Source organism: Prionailurus bengalensis, chromosome B1, assembly GCF_016509475.1.
Source record: "Prionailurus bengalensis isolate Pbe53 chromosome B1, Fcat_Pben_1.1_paternal_pri, whole genome shotgun sequence".
NCBI classification, from domain to species: domain Eukaryota; kingdom Metazoa; phylum Chordata; class Mammalia; order Carnivora; family Felidae; genus Prionailurus; species Prionailurus bengalensis.
The window spans coordinates 105,242,325-105,260,566 of record NC_057344.1 but is presented as its reverse complement, the minus strand read 5'-3'; the positions used below and the strand labels follow the sequence as shown (position 1 = coordinate 105,260,566).

The 18,242-nt window shown below is 34.7% G+C and overlaps 1 protein-coding gene across 1 annotated transcript in view; it reads left to right on the top strand.

Annotated features, from left to right (window-relative positions):
• Positions 1 to 18,242, top strand: part of USP53 (ubiquitin specific peptidase 53) — a 68,174-nt gene that overhangs the window by 24,625 nt on the left and 25,307 nt on the right. The window contains 8 exon segments of the mRNA XM_043569528.1: positions 3,925 to 4,017; positions 7,798 to 7,932; positions 9,267 to 9,380; positions 9,538 to 9,620; positions 12,693 to 12,798; positions 14,048 to 14,063; positions 14,066 to 14,193; positions 14,975 to 15,124. Of these exon segments, the coding sequence (XP_043425463.1) occupies positions 3,925 to 4,017; positions 7,798 to 7,932; positions 9,267 to 9,380; positions 9,538 to 9,620; positions 12,693 to 12,798; positions 14,048 to 14,063; positions 14,066 to 14,193; positions 14,975 to 15,124 (825 nt within the window).

Genomic DNA, 18,242 nt, shown 5'->3' with positions numbered 1-18,242 from the left:
TTGTGGTGGTCTAGAACTGAACCTGCAATATCTCAGAGGTATGCCTGTACAGGTCTTTCACCTCCTTTGTTAAATTTATTCCTAGGTATTTTATTTTTGTTGATGCAATTGTAAATGGTATTGTTTTCTTAATTTCTCTTTCTGATAGCTCATTATTAGTATATAGAAACAACTAATTTCTACATGTTAATTTTGTGACTTTACTAAATTCATTCTAAGAGTTTTTTGGTGGAGTCTTTAGGGTTTTCTATGTATAGTATCACGTCATTTGCAAATAGTGACAGTTTCACTTCCTTTCAACTTGGATGCCTTTTATTTCTTTTCTTACCTAATTGTAGTGGCTAGGACTTCTTGAATAACAATGACCAGAGTGGGTATTTTTGTCTTGTCCCTGATCTTAAAGGAAAAGCTGTCAGTTTTTCACTGTTGAGTATGTTATTCTATGTCGTATATGGTCATTGTTATGTTGAGTATGTTTCTTTTATATTTAACTTTGTTGAGAGTTTTTATCATAAATGATGTTGAATTTTTGTCAGATGCTGTTTCTGTATATATTAAGATCATAAGATTTTTGTTTTGTTAATGTAGCATAATGTTGATTAATTTACAGATACTGAACCACCCTTGGATCCCTGGAATAAATCTCACTTGATAATGGTGTATGATCCTTTCGTGTACTGTTGAATTTGGTTTGCTAGTATTTTGTTGAGGATTTTTGCATCTGTATTCATCAGAACTGTAGGCCTGTTATTTTCTTTCTTTGTGTGCTGTATCTTTGTCTGGTTTTGATATCAGGGTAATGTTGGCTCTGTAGAATGAGTTTGGAAGTGTTTCTTCTTTAATTTTTGACAAAGATAATTACCAACTCTTTAAATGATTAGTAGAATTCACCTGTTAAACTAATTCTGGGGTTTGAGGTTTATTGTTTTTTTTTTTTTTTTTTCTTTTCAAAGAACCAGCTTTTAGTTTCACTGGTCTTTTCTAAATTTTTTTTTTTTTTAGTCTGTCTTTTATTTATTTCTACTCTGATCTTTATTATATTTCCTTCTACTAAGTTTGGGTTTCGTTCTTTTTCTAGAGTCTTTACATGTAAAGCTTATTTATTTGGACTTTTGTTTCTTTAGGTAGGCCTGTATTGCTGTGAATGTCTTTAGAACTGCTTTTGCTGCATACCCTAGATTTGGGAATGTTGTGTTTCCATTTTCATTTGTCTTAGGGGTTCCCCCCACTCCACATTTCTAAGCAATTCCCCCCCCCCCTTTTTTAACTTTTTAAAAATGTGATTTATTTTTGAGAGAGACAGAGCACAAATGGGGCAGGTGCAGAGAGAGAGGGAGACACAGAATCTGAAGCAGGCTCCAGGCTCTGAGCTGTCAGCACAGGGCCTGACGCGGGGCTCTAACTCACAAACCAAGAGATCGTGACCTGAGCTGAAATCAACCACTTAACTGACTGAGCCACCCAGGTGCCCCATTCCCCTTGTTTTTTTATTCAAGTGTGATTAACTTGCATATTAGTTTCAGGGGTACAATATAAGAATTCAACAATTCAGTACATTTCTCAGTGCTCAAGGTAAAATATACTCTGAATCCCCTTTATCTATTTCACCCATCCCTGACCCATTGAACTTGTAGCAACCATCAGTTTGTTCTCTGTATTTAAGAGTCTATTTTTTATTTTGGCTCTTTTTTTCCTTGTTTGTTTTGTTTCTTAAACTCCATATAGGAGTGGAATCATATGGTATTTGTTGTTCCCTCCCTGACTTATTTCACTTAGCATTATTGCCCTTTAAGAGTCCATCCATGTTGTTGCAGATGGCAAGATATCACTTAAATTTTTTTCTTTGATTTCTCCCTGGACCCATTGGTTGCTTGTAGTCAACATTTTATTTATTTATTTTTTTAATTTTTTTTTTTCAACGTTTATTTATTTTTGGGACAGAGAGAGACAGAGCATGAACGGGGGAGGGGCAGAGAGAGAGGGAGACACAGAATCGGAAACAGGCTCCAGGCTCTGAGCCATCAGCCCAGAGCCTGATGCGGGGCTCGAACTCACGGACCGCGAGATCGTGACCTGGCTGAAGTCGGACGCTTAACCGACTGCGCCACCCAGGCGCCCCAGCATTTTAAAATGAAGTAGGATAAGGATTAACTACAATTAGAATAATTTTTGCTATTTTGTTAAAATAAGAGTTAAACTATTACACTGAATAATGTATAGAGAAGTCACACAAAATATTTTTTCTATAGTTTACATCTAGTGTAATTTAAACATTTTGCTAATCTGGAAAACATTCCAGTTACATTGAAAAGAATCACATCACTAGCCTTATAAGCAGATTATGGAAGCTATTTTCTTTTGGCTGAATATTTTAGAATTTTATCTGATGATGTAACTAAAATTAAGTAGTGAGTATGTGGTATGGTTTTAAATTCTCTGAAAACAAAGTTATAATCTTTAATAGCTCACATTTATTGTGTTCTTACTGTGTGTTGGTACTTAACCTGAACACTGTATATTCTCTCTTATCTAATTCCTCCAACAATCCTAAGAGGTAAATACTGCTTTTATCTTCATTTAACTGATGAGAAAATTGAGTTTCAGAAAATATTTTATTCAAGTCAGCCCAAGAGCTGGTAAGCAGTAAATCCAAAATTAATACCCAGGTAGCCCGCCTTCAGATGTTATATTATTAAGCAAAGTGCTGTGACACATCCCGAGGTTGTGCTGTCATGGTCTTCATCTTGGCGGATGAATGAATGAATTCCAACACCATGTATTTTATGGTATGATTTGATATGTATGATATGCAAGAAAATTATTAAACATTTTCATGTGCTTTGTAAAACACCTAATTATTTATTATAGATAAATGGATTCTATTAGTTTTCTTTAAGAAAAAGCAACTGTCAAAGGGAAATTCTGAAATGACCTTTAGTTATTGAGTAATTGAAAATATAGGAACTCATTAAAATCATTTGTTTTTATTAATCTTTGTTTCTAGTTGGGAGAAATAAGTGCTCGTTAATGGGTTTCTAAGTTCTATTATTTGAGAAAATGACTGAAAGTTAAAGGGAAACTTGGAGATCTTATCCGTTTCTTGTAATAGTAATTATAGCAACAAATAGCAGCTGGCATTTGTGCCAGTTATGTACTGGGCACTCCTCTAAATACTCTATGTATTATTACATATTATTTAATCCTTACAAGAACAACAATGAAGCTGGCAAAATTATCCTCACTGTACATTTTTCAGATTTTTTTAGAATGATTTTAAGTACTGGATTGATTTATTGAAACAGTTACAGTGGTTTTTATTTGTTCTTGTCTTTTAGTAACAACTAACAAATGCATAATTGCAGCAAATATATTCATATTACTCCTTAATTGATGCTTTTTACTGTGCTGTCTCTGTTACCACACAGCTGGCCCTTTTTTCATTCAATATACAGTGACCAGAGGCCTCCTCATTTTTTTTTCTTGCTGTTACATACTGACCCTTATTTGATACACCCTACCTTTCAACTCCAATTTTTTTCCTTGCTAAAGTTCAGTTTGTTCCAAGTATTATAATCACTTCCTTTTTCATGTCACTGCCAACTTCTCCATTCAGTGTCACATGTTTCCTGTTCATATAAAATCCTTAACTGAGGAATTAGTTTTTTCTTATTCTGTGTCTGTCAGTTTTTGCATGTGAATCAACAGGAATGTCTTTTAAACCCATCTTATATAGATTCACTACATGTATGTAGCAGTTTAATAGTTGCTGTTAGTTTTAGGGGTTGTATATGTCTGTGCACAAGAGATTAAAAGAAGTTATTAGCCTTCTACATTTAAAAAAATATTGAAATCTGTCTTTTATCTTAGTAAGAAAAATTTTATTATATTTCTTTCTTCACTGTTTTTTTTCTTACAATTTTTTAGGTTTTATGGCAATTGGATATATTCCGAAGAAGCTTACGGGTTCTAACTGGACATGTTTGTCAGGGAGATGCCTGTATATTTTGTGCATTGAAGGTAACCTTGTAAAATTTAATTTTATTTGATAGCTTGTTTGGTTTAGTTGACAGATTTGGTTAGTTTATTTGAAATTAAAGTTCATTGTCAAGATGACTTAGAGCTTTGAAGGTGAATTCTTAAAATATGATTTATTCAGCTTTATGGTCCCCCCCTTTTATGGAAGAACAGTGAAAATTAATATTCTAAATAGTATAAAATATTAGGAATGTTATATTTTTCACTATTTTGAAACAATTCTTTATTCATTTTATAAAACGTTTGAGCTACTGCTGAATTTTGTGCACCTCTAGTTACTGAGGATACAGCAATGAACAATCTGATAAAGCGTCTGACCTCGTGGAGCTTATATATTCTTGTAGGGCAGGGGAAAATAAGTAAGCAAAATATAAAGTATGTTAGGTGGTAATAATTTAAAAAGGAGGGGAAGTAAGTCAGGGAAAGAGAATAGAGAGTGTTAAGTAGCCAGGAAAGCCTCACTGAGAAAGTTTAAACTATAACCTGGAAGGGGTGACGGAATGGAATATTCCAGGCAAGTAGGGAAACAGTAACTGGAAAGGTCCTAAGGTGAGTATGTGTGACACATTCAAGGTAATCTGGGTGGCGGAAGCTTTCTGAGCAAGGGGGAGAATGATAGGAGGGGAGCTCAGAAGTAAGGTGAATTTTCGTGGCTTTAAAACATATCTGCAGATTCTTCTGCACTCTTCCTATCAAAAGGTGGAGTCTAATTCTTTGAATATGGGCTGGCCTTAAGGATTCATCCCCATCAAATAGAATGTAGCAGAAATGATGCTGCAGACATTTGAGATTAGATTAGATTAGATTAGATTAGATTAGATTAGATTAGATTAGAAAAGCTGGTAAAGTTTCTATCTGGCTCTGTCTGTTGGGGTGTCATTCTTGGGAGTGAGCCCCCATGCTGCCTGAAGGCCAAGCTGGCCACAGCTGTATCAGAAGTCCCAAGCTGATTGGTAGTGCCAACAGCCACCATCAACTGCTGTATGTAATGAGCAACCTTCAGATGATTCTGGGTTCCAGCATTCAAACTGTCCTAGATAACTCCCAGTGGAGCAGAATCGAGCTGTTCTCACCCAAATTGATGATTTGTGATCAAAATAAATGTTATTTGTAGTATCTACATTTTGTGGTGGTTTGCTACGGAGCAATAAATAACTGGAACAGGAGTCCATATTGTGTACGTCCTTCTAGACCTTTGTGAGAACCTTGGCTTTCCTCTTGAGCGATTTAGGAAGTCTCAGGATTGTTTTGAGTGGAAGAGTGATATAATCTGTTTTAATTAGATGTAATATTTCAACTGGATCTGTTTGGCTACTTGGATGAGAATAGATGGAAGAGAGACAAAGACAGAAACAGGGAATCATGTATATAGTAGCATTTCATTTATGTCATTGAGATTTTTACCTAAAAATTACTAAGATTATTATTAAGATTTTATTAACGTGTTTCAGAGCTAAACATTTCATTCTTTTACATTCTTGAATATTTTTACACACACATACATACAAGAAAATAAAAAGTGATTTTTATGCTTTATTTTGATTTATATTCCTGAATATAAATCACCAAAGAAGGCAATTTTACACTCTCTTTTTTAGAACATGGCAAAATAGGGTTATTGTTAGGGGATGAAGAATTACCTTAGATCAAATTACAATACCGCATTTTATTTACACCACAGTAAATTTTGGATATTTTGTCCAGTTGTAAACACTAGTATAGTTAAAATGTCTAGCCTAAATCTTTCATAGCCTTACATAATCACTTACCTGCCTCCAAAACTTACTCCCTGTCTCACATACTGCACTTTAGCCAAACTGGCTACCTCCTTCCAATTTCTCAGAGCTGGCTTCCATCTGAGTGTTTTCATTGTTACTCCTTTTGTCTAGAATGCTTTTCTTCTAGATGTTTTTGTAGCTTACACTCTTCTTTTTAAATCTTTTTTTAAATGTTTTTATTTATTTTTGAGAGAGAGCATGAATGGGGGAGGGACAGAGGATCTGAAGCAGGCTCCACGCTGACAGCAGTGAGCCTGTGTGGAGCTCGAACTCATGAACCGTGAGATCACGACCCGAGCCAAAGTCGGATGCTCAACTGACTGAGCCACCCAGACGCCCCCTGTCTTATTTCTTTTATGCCAGTCCTCAAATGAGGACATCAGTGAGGCCCTCCCTGACTACCCTAGGTAATAATTAACCTCCCTTTTCTCAGCATCCCTATTTCTATTATAATACTTTATTTTTCTCTCTTCTATTTTATGTCTTTATTTTTCTCTATTGTGTCTATCACATTCCAACATATAATTAGTTACTTGCCTTCCCCTTACTGCAACCAGAATGTGTACTCCACGAAGGCAGTGTTTTTGTCTGTTTTCTAGTGAAGATGCCTCACATATACTAGGCAGTCAAAAAACAGATGACAAATAAATGACACTCTTGTGTAGGATTAATATCTTAAACATTACCTTGAAAAGTTTATTACCTACATAAGAAATGATATCTAAAATATTTTTGCTTTTTCATATTTGTAATTATACCTAAAAATTATAGTTCTAGATATCTAATATCATTTGGCATCTTTATTTTTCAATTTCTTATTTATTTATAAATTAGATTTTTCTTAACAGAAGTGGAACAGGTTTTTGAAATATCTTCCTAGCCTATCAGATGTTGATCTGGAAAAAAATTGATTTTGAGGTGACATACCCCTTGAGCTAATTATTTAAGAACTTAATATGACCAATTCTTATTTGGTGGGGTTGTCACTGAAAACCTTTTTCCCCCCACTTTCTCTCATCTAAAGTGATTGTCATAAAATTGGAACTTATTAAATAGTTTTTCTTCCTTAAATTCAATAGGGAAAATGGAAAACCAGATTAATACCTAAATCATGTTTTTGTGAGTGTTTGCACCGTTTTTTAGGTTTAGCTTAGAAATAATGCTTCAAGTGAGGAAAACTGATAATTTGAAAATTAAGACATTTTTTTTTTTTTAATTTTTTTTTTTTTATTTTTGGGACAGAGAGAGACAGAGCATGAACGGGGGAGGGGCAGAGAGAGAGGGAGACACAGAATCGGAAACAGGCTCCAGGCTCTGAGTCATCAGCCCAGAGCCTGACGCGGGGCTCGAACTCACGGACCGCGAGATCGTGACCTGGCTGAAGTCGGACGCTTAACCGACTGCGCCACCCAGGCGCCCCAAAAATTAAGACATTTTTCAAAAAATTAAAAGTCATCATCTTTTGTCTGACTTCATACAAATTGTACAGTGTCAGTTTTTAAAGACAATTTTAATTAGTGGGAAGTTGTCATCCCATTGAACTTACGTAATTTTTGTTTCTTTTTAAACCAGCATTTGTCATTTTCTGAGGTTTATTTATTTTTGGTTAACATAATTTTAATTCCTATAGCATACTTTTAGATTTATAGCAACTTAGAACTTTTCCTTAAACAACTTGGATCAGAATTAGCTGGGGAACAGTTTAAAAATTGCCCTGACTTCTGACTTCAGCATACTCAATCAGAATCTCTGAGGATGGGAACTGAGAACTCATTTAGTTCTGTGCACACTGACACTTAATTTAGAGACTGGGGCAACCATTTCTATACATTGTTGATAGAAATAAATTTTGTATGGAATTTTAGAGCAAAAGACTATATCCATTTCTAGGTATAGTGTGAGTTTCACTCTGTTATAGTGAAATTACTGAAGTGTTTCTTTAGTTGTTGGCTTTAAGCTTACTGATGTACTTGTTGATCCCCAGACAATATTTGCACAGTTTCAACATAGTCGAGAAAAAGCACTTCCTTCGGATAATATAAGACACGCTCTAGCAGAGAGCTTCAAAGATGAGCAGCGATTTCAGCTGGGCCTTATGGATGATGCTGCAGAGTGCTTTGTAAGTATTTTTGATAATCCCTAAATCAGGATACTAGCTTGTTTTCCTTAAGTGATGTGAATTTTGAGAGGAATGAAACATAAATTTATAACAATAGAAAGGAATCCATACTGCTCAGTGCATCCTTGTCTTACCCGCCCTTCAAAACTCTGTGTGTTTCATGACTTTTGGTTTTGATTTGACATTTATATGTTATCATTTTTTTAATGAGTATCTTTACTATTTTCTCAGGTGGAAAGCTCTTTGACTAATGCACTGCTTAACACACTTTCCATATTGATTAAAGTGTGTCTGAAACAGCATACACAGTCATAAAATATACTTTTCATAATTCTCATGTTCATAATAGATCCATTATTTAAAATATAAATATATTTTGTACAATACCAAATTTTATAGTTTATTTTCACTTAAGTGAAATGTCCTAGTACATGGTTTGATAATTCATAGAATATCTAGAAATTTAGGCTTAAATAATTGAATGGTTTTAAATTTCCTGGGGCAGAGGAGGCAGATGTTTAGCCAGTTAAAAGAATCCATTGGAGGTGTCTGGATGGCTCAGTTGGTTAAACATCCGACTTCAGCTCAGGTCATGATCTGGCGATTTGTGGGTTCGAGCCCCAAGTCAGACTCTGTGCTGACAGCTCAGAGCCAGGAGCCTGCTTCAGATTCTTTGTCTCCCTTTCTCTCTGCCCCTCCCCTGCTCGTGCTTTGTCTCCCTCTGTCTCTCAATATTAACATTAAATAAAAATAAAGAATCCATTCGATAGGCTTTTGCTAAAAAGGATTGTTAAAGAAATAAATATTCCTTATTGATCTGTATTACAAATTTGAAATTTAATATGAAATTTGTTTGCAGAGCAGATTTCTTGCATTAGGATGTTAGTGTAGGTATTGCAAGCCTTTGTCATTGCTATTTGAATATGAGTTATACAGACTATTAAAATATCCCAAGTAGGATTTTTAAAAGATCAACTGTTTTTTTCAATGTGAGAATGCTGCAAATATGGGAAACTTATATTTTCTATTAAATTCTACATGTCAGCCGCCATGAATTGATTTTTTAAAGGGTATTAAAGATATTTATTAAATTAATGTTTCTTTTATTTAATTTTTTAAAAAAGCTAATACTACAAAAGGTGAATAACTGAACGGTATTTGAAGGGTTGATTAAAGAGGAAAGCTGAAAAGCTGACAATATATATGGTGCTGTTAAATTTAACACTTTGGAAAATCCTAAAAAGATTTTTAAATTTATAAAGTTAAAAATAGTTGTACTTTGAAGTATCTTCTGTAAGATTCACAAGTCATTTGTCTTTTAATTTTTAAATTAGGAAAATATATTGGAGAGGATTCATTTTCATATAGTGCCAAGCAGAGATGCAGACATGTGTACCTCTAAATCTTGTATCACTCACCAGAAGTTTGCCATGACTCTGTATGAACAGGTGAGATGGCTTAACCACTTTATTAGATATTGTATTTGTTATATTTATTTACATTCATTTGTACTTTGGTATAATATATAACATATATAAATATATGTAATATATGTATTACATTTATGTTTTATGATTGATAAATTAAACATGTTTTTACCTGTAGTGTGTGTGTCGTAGCTGTGGAGCATCATCAGATCCTCTACCTTTTACAGAATTTGTGCGGTACATTTCTACAACAGCCCTATGGTAAGAACCTTACCAGAGATGTTAATAATACATTTAAGCACATTGAGCATTTATTTTATAAAACCATAACATATGTGAATATCTACTCTCTGTCTTAAACTTAAAAAATATGCTGCCATCAGAAGTACTAAGTGACGTCTGTCTCAGTTGGATGTTTCTGTTTTAGCCTAAAATGTATACTTAATGAAATGTACCAAATATTAGTCAAAATTTGTATCTATTTATATTTATACCAAGTTTTTGGAATTGTGAAGCAGAGTTTAAAATGACAAGCTCAATGGTAAATGGAGCTGCACATTATTTCTTCATTTTTGCTAAGGTGCTATCTTTGTAGTGACCTATCAGCTCCATATCCCATCATGGTGATGGAAACTAGGGTAAGCAGAAAGGGGGGGTGGGGGGATGGTGACATTAATTCTTCATTAGATTTATTGAGTTTAAAGCCTCAACATTAACCTGAAATAAAAATTTGCCTATGCTTGGCTGTCCCCTCCCTCCCTGTGCCTGAAACATTACTAATTAGGGATCCATATGATCCCTAGACTTTACATAAGATTTGTTTGAACATTTTCTAACAGGTATTTGAGAATATAAATATTTGATATATGGTAAACATTGAATAAATGTTTACAGGTATTTTAATACAAAAAAATAAAGCATGGATCAATAATTATTAATCAGAATAAATCAGTTCAACAGTTAGTTACTAAATGCTATTTGGGCGCCTGGGTGGCTCAGTCGGTTGAGCATACAACTTTGGCTCAGATCATGATCTCCCAGTTCGTGAGTTCGAGCCCTGTGTCGGGCTCTGTGCTGACGGCTCAGAGCCTGAAGCCTGCTTCAGATTTTGTGTCTCCCTCCCTCTCTGCCCCTCCCCTACTCACACTCTGTCTCTCTCTCAAAAATAAATAAACATTTAAAAAATTTTTCAAGGGGCACCTGGGTGGCTCAGTTGGTTAAGCGTCCAACTTCGGCTCAGGTCATGATCTCACAGTCTGTGAGTTCAAGCCCCGCGTCAGGCTCTGTGCTGACAGCTTGGAGCCTGGAGCCTGTTTCAAATTCTGTGTCTCCCTCTCTCTCTGACCCTCCCCTGTTCATGCTCTCTCTCTGTCTCAAAAATAAACGTTAAAAAATATTTTTTTTTAAAATGCTATCAATATTTTAATCATTGTACAAAGTGAATATCAGGTGCTTATCTGTTTCATTATAATATTAAACTACCTGGTTTTTTTTGATATAACACAATATTACTTAAAGACTATTGAATAATATCAATTTGGTTATTTGAGTGTGTTTAGTATCTTTCTTAGTATATAGAGTTGGGGATATTGGTTTAAGGAAACATTCCCTAAACTTCAGTCAATTATAGGTTCATTTTTTTCACTTTGTATGAAAAGTAGGATGGTGTCTGAACAAGAATAGGCCACAATTAAAAACTATAAAACTTTAAGTCTATTTTGAAACTCTTATATAATGACAGTGCTCTGAGGCAGTATCTTATGTAACAGAGTTAGAGCTCCATCAGTCTCTGTGGTCTACACCACAAATTGCAAGAAACCAGACTTTAAATGGTAGTTATGGTTGACCCTTCGGTAACACAGGTTTGAACTGCACAGGTCCACTTAGATGGAGATTTTTCAATAAATGTACGTGCAGTACTGTAAATGTATTACATCTTCCTTATGATTTTCTTAATAACATTTACTTTTTTCTAGCTTTTTTGTAAGAATACAGTATATACTACATATAACATAAAATATGTGTTAATCAACTGTTACTGGTAAGGCTTCCGGCCGACAGTAGGCTATTAGTAGTTAAGTTGGGAGCAGGTCAGAAGTTAGTATGCGGATTTTGGACTGCATGAAGGTTAGCGCCCCTTACCTCCATGTTATTTAAGGTTTAACTGTAGTCACTTTCTTTTCATTGGTAATAAGTATTGAATACCAGTTACTGAATTCCAGGCTTAACAAAAATTGTCATTTTAAATGTTAACAAAAACACTATTTTAAATGTACAATTTGAATGAGCTTGTCAGATTTAGTGCATTTTTTTTTTTTTGTAAATTTTTTTTTTTTCAACGTTTATTTATTTTGGGGACAGAGAGAGACAGAGCATGAACGGGGGAGGGGCAGAGAGAGAGGGAGACACAGAATCGGAAACAGGCTCCAGGCTCCGAGCCATCAGCCCAGAGCCCGATGCGGGGCTCGAACTCCCGGACCGCGAGATCGTGACCTGGCTGAAGTCGGACGGTTAACCGACTGCGCCACCCAGGCACCCCAGATTTAGTGCATTTTAATACATTTATGAAGTGCTTTAGAAGAATGGGTGCTCTTAGTTGTTACTGAATATTGTACATTATTTAAATCATGAAACTGTAAAGTATATCCAACTCTAGGACAGTTCACATTACTAAGCAGAACCAGAACATCTAGAATGGAAACTAGTAAGGATATTTGAGGTTACATTACATTTCTTTTTGGAAATATTTAAATGGCTGTTTAAAGATACTTAATATTTTGGTATATAAAAATTAGATTCTAGGAGAGACTACACAAAAAGTGGCATAGATATCCTGCCTAGGTTCTAATGAAATGGTCAGCACTCATAAGGCACAAACCTGACCTAACTAGTTTTGGTTTTGACTTCTGCATTAATCAGCAAAGGGCCCTTCTATTAGCTGAAAATGATAACTTCGTTTCTGAGAATTTGAGGCCAGAGAGGGAGCCTTTCCCACAATTTGTTGTTCTTGTTAGGTCAAAGTTTAAACTCAAGTCCCTACTTGTTAAACAATAATGTAAAAGAAACATTTGACTTAAAACTTGGAGCATCTTATTATCTTGTTCATGTAGTTCCAGACCATGGTAATAAATGTTTTTCATCATGCACCTGCCAAATTCCATAATTTTTCACTTTATGGAAATTTACTTTATGGTTAATTTTTCAGACAAAACCTGTCTTAAACAGAAAAAATGATCATACCCATATTGAGAACTTAATTTCTTTTCATGCATAGTTTGTTAGATCTTTTTAAAGTTCATAGGACACATTTGGGACTGCTTCTTTCTTTTGTAGCAATGAAGTGGAAAGAATGATGGAAAGGCATGAACGTTTTAAGCCTGAAATGTTTGCAGAGTTGCTACAAGCAGCAAATACAACTGATGACTATAGGAAATGTCCTGTAAGTATAATTTGGAGAAAACTAGTATGCTTATATGTTTGCAAACTTGAAAATAAACATTCAGAAATTACCATGTAAATAGTAATTCTACATGGAATTAATTTTAAGAGTTAATTTTTCAGGGGCACCTAGGTGGCTCAGTTGGTTAAGCGCCTGACTCTTGATTTTGGCTCAGGTCATTATCTCATTGTTGTGGGATCAAGCCGCACATTGGGCTCTGTGCTGATGGAGTGGAGCCTGATGGGGACTCTCTCTCCCTTCACTCTTTGCCCCTCTCCACCCCTCTTCCCAAAATAAATAAATAAATAAACGTTTTTTAAAATGTTATTTTTGGGGCGCCTGGGTGGCGCAGTCGGTTAAGCGTCCGACTTCAGCCAGGTCACGATCTCGCGGTCCGTGAGTTCGAGCCCCGCGTCGGGCTCTGGGCTGATGGCTCGGAGCCTGGAGCCTGTTTCCGATTCTGTGTCTCCCTCTCTCTCTGCCCCTCCCCCGTTCATGCTCTGTCTCTCTCTGTCCCAAAAATAAATAAACGTTAAAAAAAAAAAAATTAAAAAAAATAAAAATAAAATGTTATTTTTTCAGTGTTATTTTAGGCAACTCTTTATACCATGTGAGCTATTTATTTAAGCACTATTAAAAACTCTTTGTGAAGGATTTAGTGTATGCTGATTAATTTTTTTAAGTTCTGACATCTGTCATTTGACTAAAGAGAAAGTTAGTTTCTTTTTTTCCCTGTGCCTGGGTGGCTCAGTCAGTTAAGTGTCCGACTTCGGTTCAGGTCATGATCTCGTAGTTTGTGGGTTTGAGCCCTGCGTCAGGCTCTGTGCTGACAACTCAGAGCCTGGAGCCTGCTTTGGATTCTGTGTCTCGCTGTCTCTGCCCCTCCCACTGTTCATGCTCTGTCTCTGTCTCTCTCAAAGATAAACATTAAAAAAAAAAATTAAACATTATAATTGGCATCATTCTTTTTTCTAATGTAATATTACTTTAAGTATTTTAGGGCTCATTTTTTTAGATTGATTTCTTGTTTTAAAATTACAAAGATACCAAAGTACTTTGATTTAAAATAAACTTCCTGTTTAATCAATAATTAAGACAAATAGTTTGATAAAAGTCCATTTTAGTATGCTGAAAAAATAGATTTCTGATGTATGTAAAGATTGTTAATGTATAGTACAAACTGTCAGGCATCACCTATGGTATATATGTTTCAGTAATTTCAAAATTTGCCTTTTGTGTTTTTCTTTAGAGTAACTGTGGCCAAAAATAAAAATTCGCCGTGTTTTAATGAATTGCCCAGAAATTGTTACAATTGGTTTAGTCTGGGATTCTGAGCATTCTGACTTGACTGAAGATGTTGTTCGGAATCTAGCAACACATCTTTATCTTCCTGGGGTATCTCAACTGTTTTCATTCACTTCCTTTTTGTTTTTAAATTCTTTTAAAACATACTCATATAATATACTTTGTTTTTCAGAATTAAATTATCTTTCTAAAGGAAAGATGTAGTGCTGATAAAGTTCATCAAATCAGGCTAAGTGGAATGCCTTTCTTGCGTAGACTAGGAACGGCTTTTAGTTATAAACAATCTTGTGTTCTAATTCGATATCACTCTACAATGGTGATATTGATGATAAATATGTGTGTGTGTAGGGTAATGACCAATATAAATATTAACCTAGAAAGGTTTAAGATATAAAATTCATCTATAGCACTGATCTCTTAATATGCATATTAACATCTTAATATATTTTGAATTGGTTTATATCACCATTAATCTTTTAGATAATTATCTTTTATAAATATGTTAATGTTTTTTCAAATAGGTGATTCAGTAAAAAATTATTAGGAATTGTGTAATTTATCCCCCATTTCCAGTTTATGTATATAAAGTGTCAGTTCTGTGTTATTGGAGACAATGTGTTACTGAACTAAATTGTAGTGATTTTATTGGACTAATAATATTAATAGTTATAGTTAATAGTAATTAATAGTTAATAATAATTCTGTTCAGTACAATGTCAGTGTACCTTCTGCACTAATATAATAGTGGATTGGGGAAGCTTATATAAGAAGTATTTTTCATAGATAGTCTAATATATGACTCACCAAATTATTATTCCTCATTTTTAAAAAGATACAGTATTAAATTACATGTTATTATTTTTTTAAACAGCTTTTTTATAGGGTTACTGATGAAAATGCCAAAAATAGTGAACTTCACCTCGTTGGTATGATCTGCTACACCAGCCGACATTATTGTGCCTTTGCTTTTCATACCAAGAGTTCCAAGTGGGTATTTTTTGATGATGCAACCGTGAAAGAGGTAAGTGATATTTTCACTAACTGGGATAATTGTTGTGATTTTTACTTTTTAGGAATAAATGAAGATAATGATATATACAATGTATATCACATAATATAATTATGTGAAGTAATGATTGTATGTAAACACTTATTACAAAATTATTATTATATAAAATAATAAATGACCTTTATAATAGCATTGTTAACTTCATACTTTTGTTAATTTTTGAAACCTGGTTTATTTTAAAGCCACCTTTTAAACCAGTCTATTTCCAGAATAATAAAAACGTGACTAATAAATGTTAGAATGCAAATACACAACTGTCAGTGATCCATATGTATTCCCTTTTGTCTGATGCATAGTTGCTCTGTGTATTTCTTTGTGAATGATTCACAGTTGCTTTGTATAATTAGTGATGAAAATTTGCTTGTTTTTTTAATTATTAGGACTCCCTTTTCAAACTTCGTGGTATTCAGAACTAGATATGCCTACTATTATCTTTGGTGAATTATTTATTCAAACATTATAATATCTATCAAACTAGTGAATAATAGTTTATAATAAGAAGTATGTATCAGAATCACCCTTGGAGCTTTTGAAAAAACGTACATGCCTGGATTCTTAAATTCTTGATTCAGTAGTATAGAGGCAGGTATCTTAATTTTTTACAAGTTCTACAGGAGATTCAGATTTTGCCACATTTGAAAACTTGATCTTGTCCATACTGTTTCTAGGCTTATGGGCTTTGAGAATCCTATTATTATGCAGTAAATGGACTTAAAAATGTAAGTTATTTCATTGTTATAGCGAATGGTGTACGGTTCCATTTGCTTTCATTTTAATATATAACAAAGGGCCATTTATCAGCATTATGAATTACTAAGTTAATAGAAGCTCATATATTTAGTATGTAGTGACTTTCTGTCTCTTTCTATGAACAATGAACTGCTATGGAAATTGCCCCTCTAGGGGCACCTGGGTGGCTCAGTTGGTTAAGCATCTGACTTGGGTTCAGGTCATGCTCTCACAGTTTGCAGTTCAAGCCCCCACGTTGGGCTCTGCACTGAGAACTCAGAACCTGGAGCCCGCTTCAGATTTTGTGTCTCCTTCTCTCTGTCTCTCTCTGTCTCTCTCTCTCTCTGTCCCTCTCTCTCTCTCTCTGTCCCTCCCCTACTTGTGCATGTGTTCACTCGCGCTCTCTCTCTCTCAAAAATAAATAAATAAGCTGGAAAAAAGTGGAAATAGACCCTCCAGTATTAAAAATTAGAAAACCAAATAGATGAGACAACTTTTTAAGACATTAAGTAGTAGGCAGTTGAACAGAAAAAAGGAAAACAAACAAGACGAGCCCTACAATTATTCCTGCTTACTGCCTATAGATTGTTTTTAGGTTGCAATTCAGGGAGGGGGACTCAAACAAAGCCTAGTAGTATCACTGAGTTGAGGAAACCAAAATTGGAATTCAGAGAGGCGAAGATGGCTAAAATTGCTGGACAGATTACCAGAAAAAAACACTGCACAGAGGGAAAGTGCTAGAGACTGTTAAAGGGGTCCCCTTTAATCTTTACCTGAATAGTGATCTGACATGTGTGGGGCAGATCTGCACAAGATGGGGGGGGGGGGGGGAGAATTACTGGAAAACAGAAAGTCAGACAATTTAAAAAATTCATACATGGCTAGGACCAGTTTGCATCTACACCAGTAAGAGTAAAAAGATATTGTAATGCAGGGAGCATCAAGTAGAATCCTTAGAATAGTACCACCTGAATTATACCTAGACTGAATACTGCTCTGCACCTGACATAAAAAGCTTAAAATGAAGCCTTCAAAGGACAAAGATGATCCCACATAAGTTAACAAATGCCAGAATGAAGTCCCAGCACTTTTTAAAGGAACACAACAAAATTCACCCAAAAATATAAATTTCAATTAAATTTCAATATGCTATTTCAAGATAGCATTCAATAAAAAGTTACCAACTATGCAGAGAAGAAGAAAAATGCGACCCATACCCTGAAGGAATATTAATAAAAACAGACCTGTTCCACCACTCCTGTTTCTTCCGATCACATGGTAAGGGGTGAGAAAGCAAGGTAGGGAAATGGAGCACACCCTCTCTTCTGTCAGGAACTTCATCAGCTTCACTATTCCTACCCTCAAAAAAGAGGGTTCTGAATAATAACCAGGTGATCTCCAAGGTCAGAAAGACTCAAAGTGACAGATATGGAAATAATCAGACAAGAGTGTGATAATTGCTGTGTCAGTATAGAGACATTGATTAGATACAGTCGATAAACATGGACCATAAAAATAAGCAATAAATTGGATTTCATCAAAACCTTTACTCTTCAGTAAGATACTGTTAGAATAAAAAGGCAAGACAGACTGGGACAAAATATTTGTCAAGCATATATTTAATAAAGATTATATCCAGAATATATAAAGTCTCTTAAAACTCAATAATTAAAAGATAAATCAATAGATTTATAAGATAGATTTAAAAGATAAACTCAGTAATTAAAAGATAATAGGGGAAGATGGTGGAGTAGGAGGACCCTAAGCTCACCTTGTCCCATGGATATAACTAGATAATACTCACATCAGTATAAATAACCAGAAAACTACCCAAAGACTGGCAGAACAAACTCCACAACCAAAGATACAGAGGAGGCCACATTGAATAGGGGAGGAAGGGCAGAGACATGGAGGTGAGGAGAAGGGAGAGAAACAAACTATCCCCATAACATTTGGCTTTGAAAACGAAAAGGCCAAATTTCACAAGTTCTTACAACCAGTAGGACTTAATACTAGCAAACTGAATCCAACAATATGTTAAAAATCATCCACGTGATCAAGTGGGATTTATTCCTGGGTTGCCAGGGTGGTTTAATAATCTCAAATCAATCAACCTGATACACCACATTAATAAAAGAAAGGATAAGAACCTCCATGATCATTTCAATAGATGCAGAAAAAGCATTTGACAAAGTACAATATACATTCATGATAAAAGCCCTCAACAAAGTAGATTTAGAGGGAACAAACCTCAACATAATAAAGGCCATATATGAAAAACCCACAACTAACATCATACTCAATGGGAAAAAACAGAGGTTTTCCTCTATGGTCAGCAGCA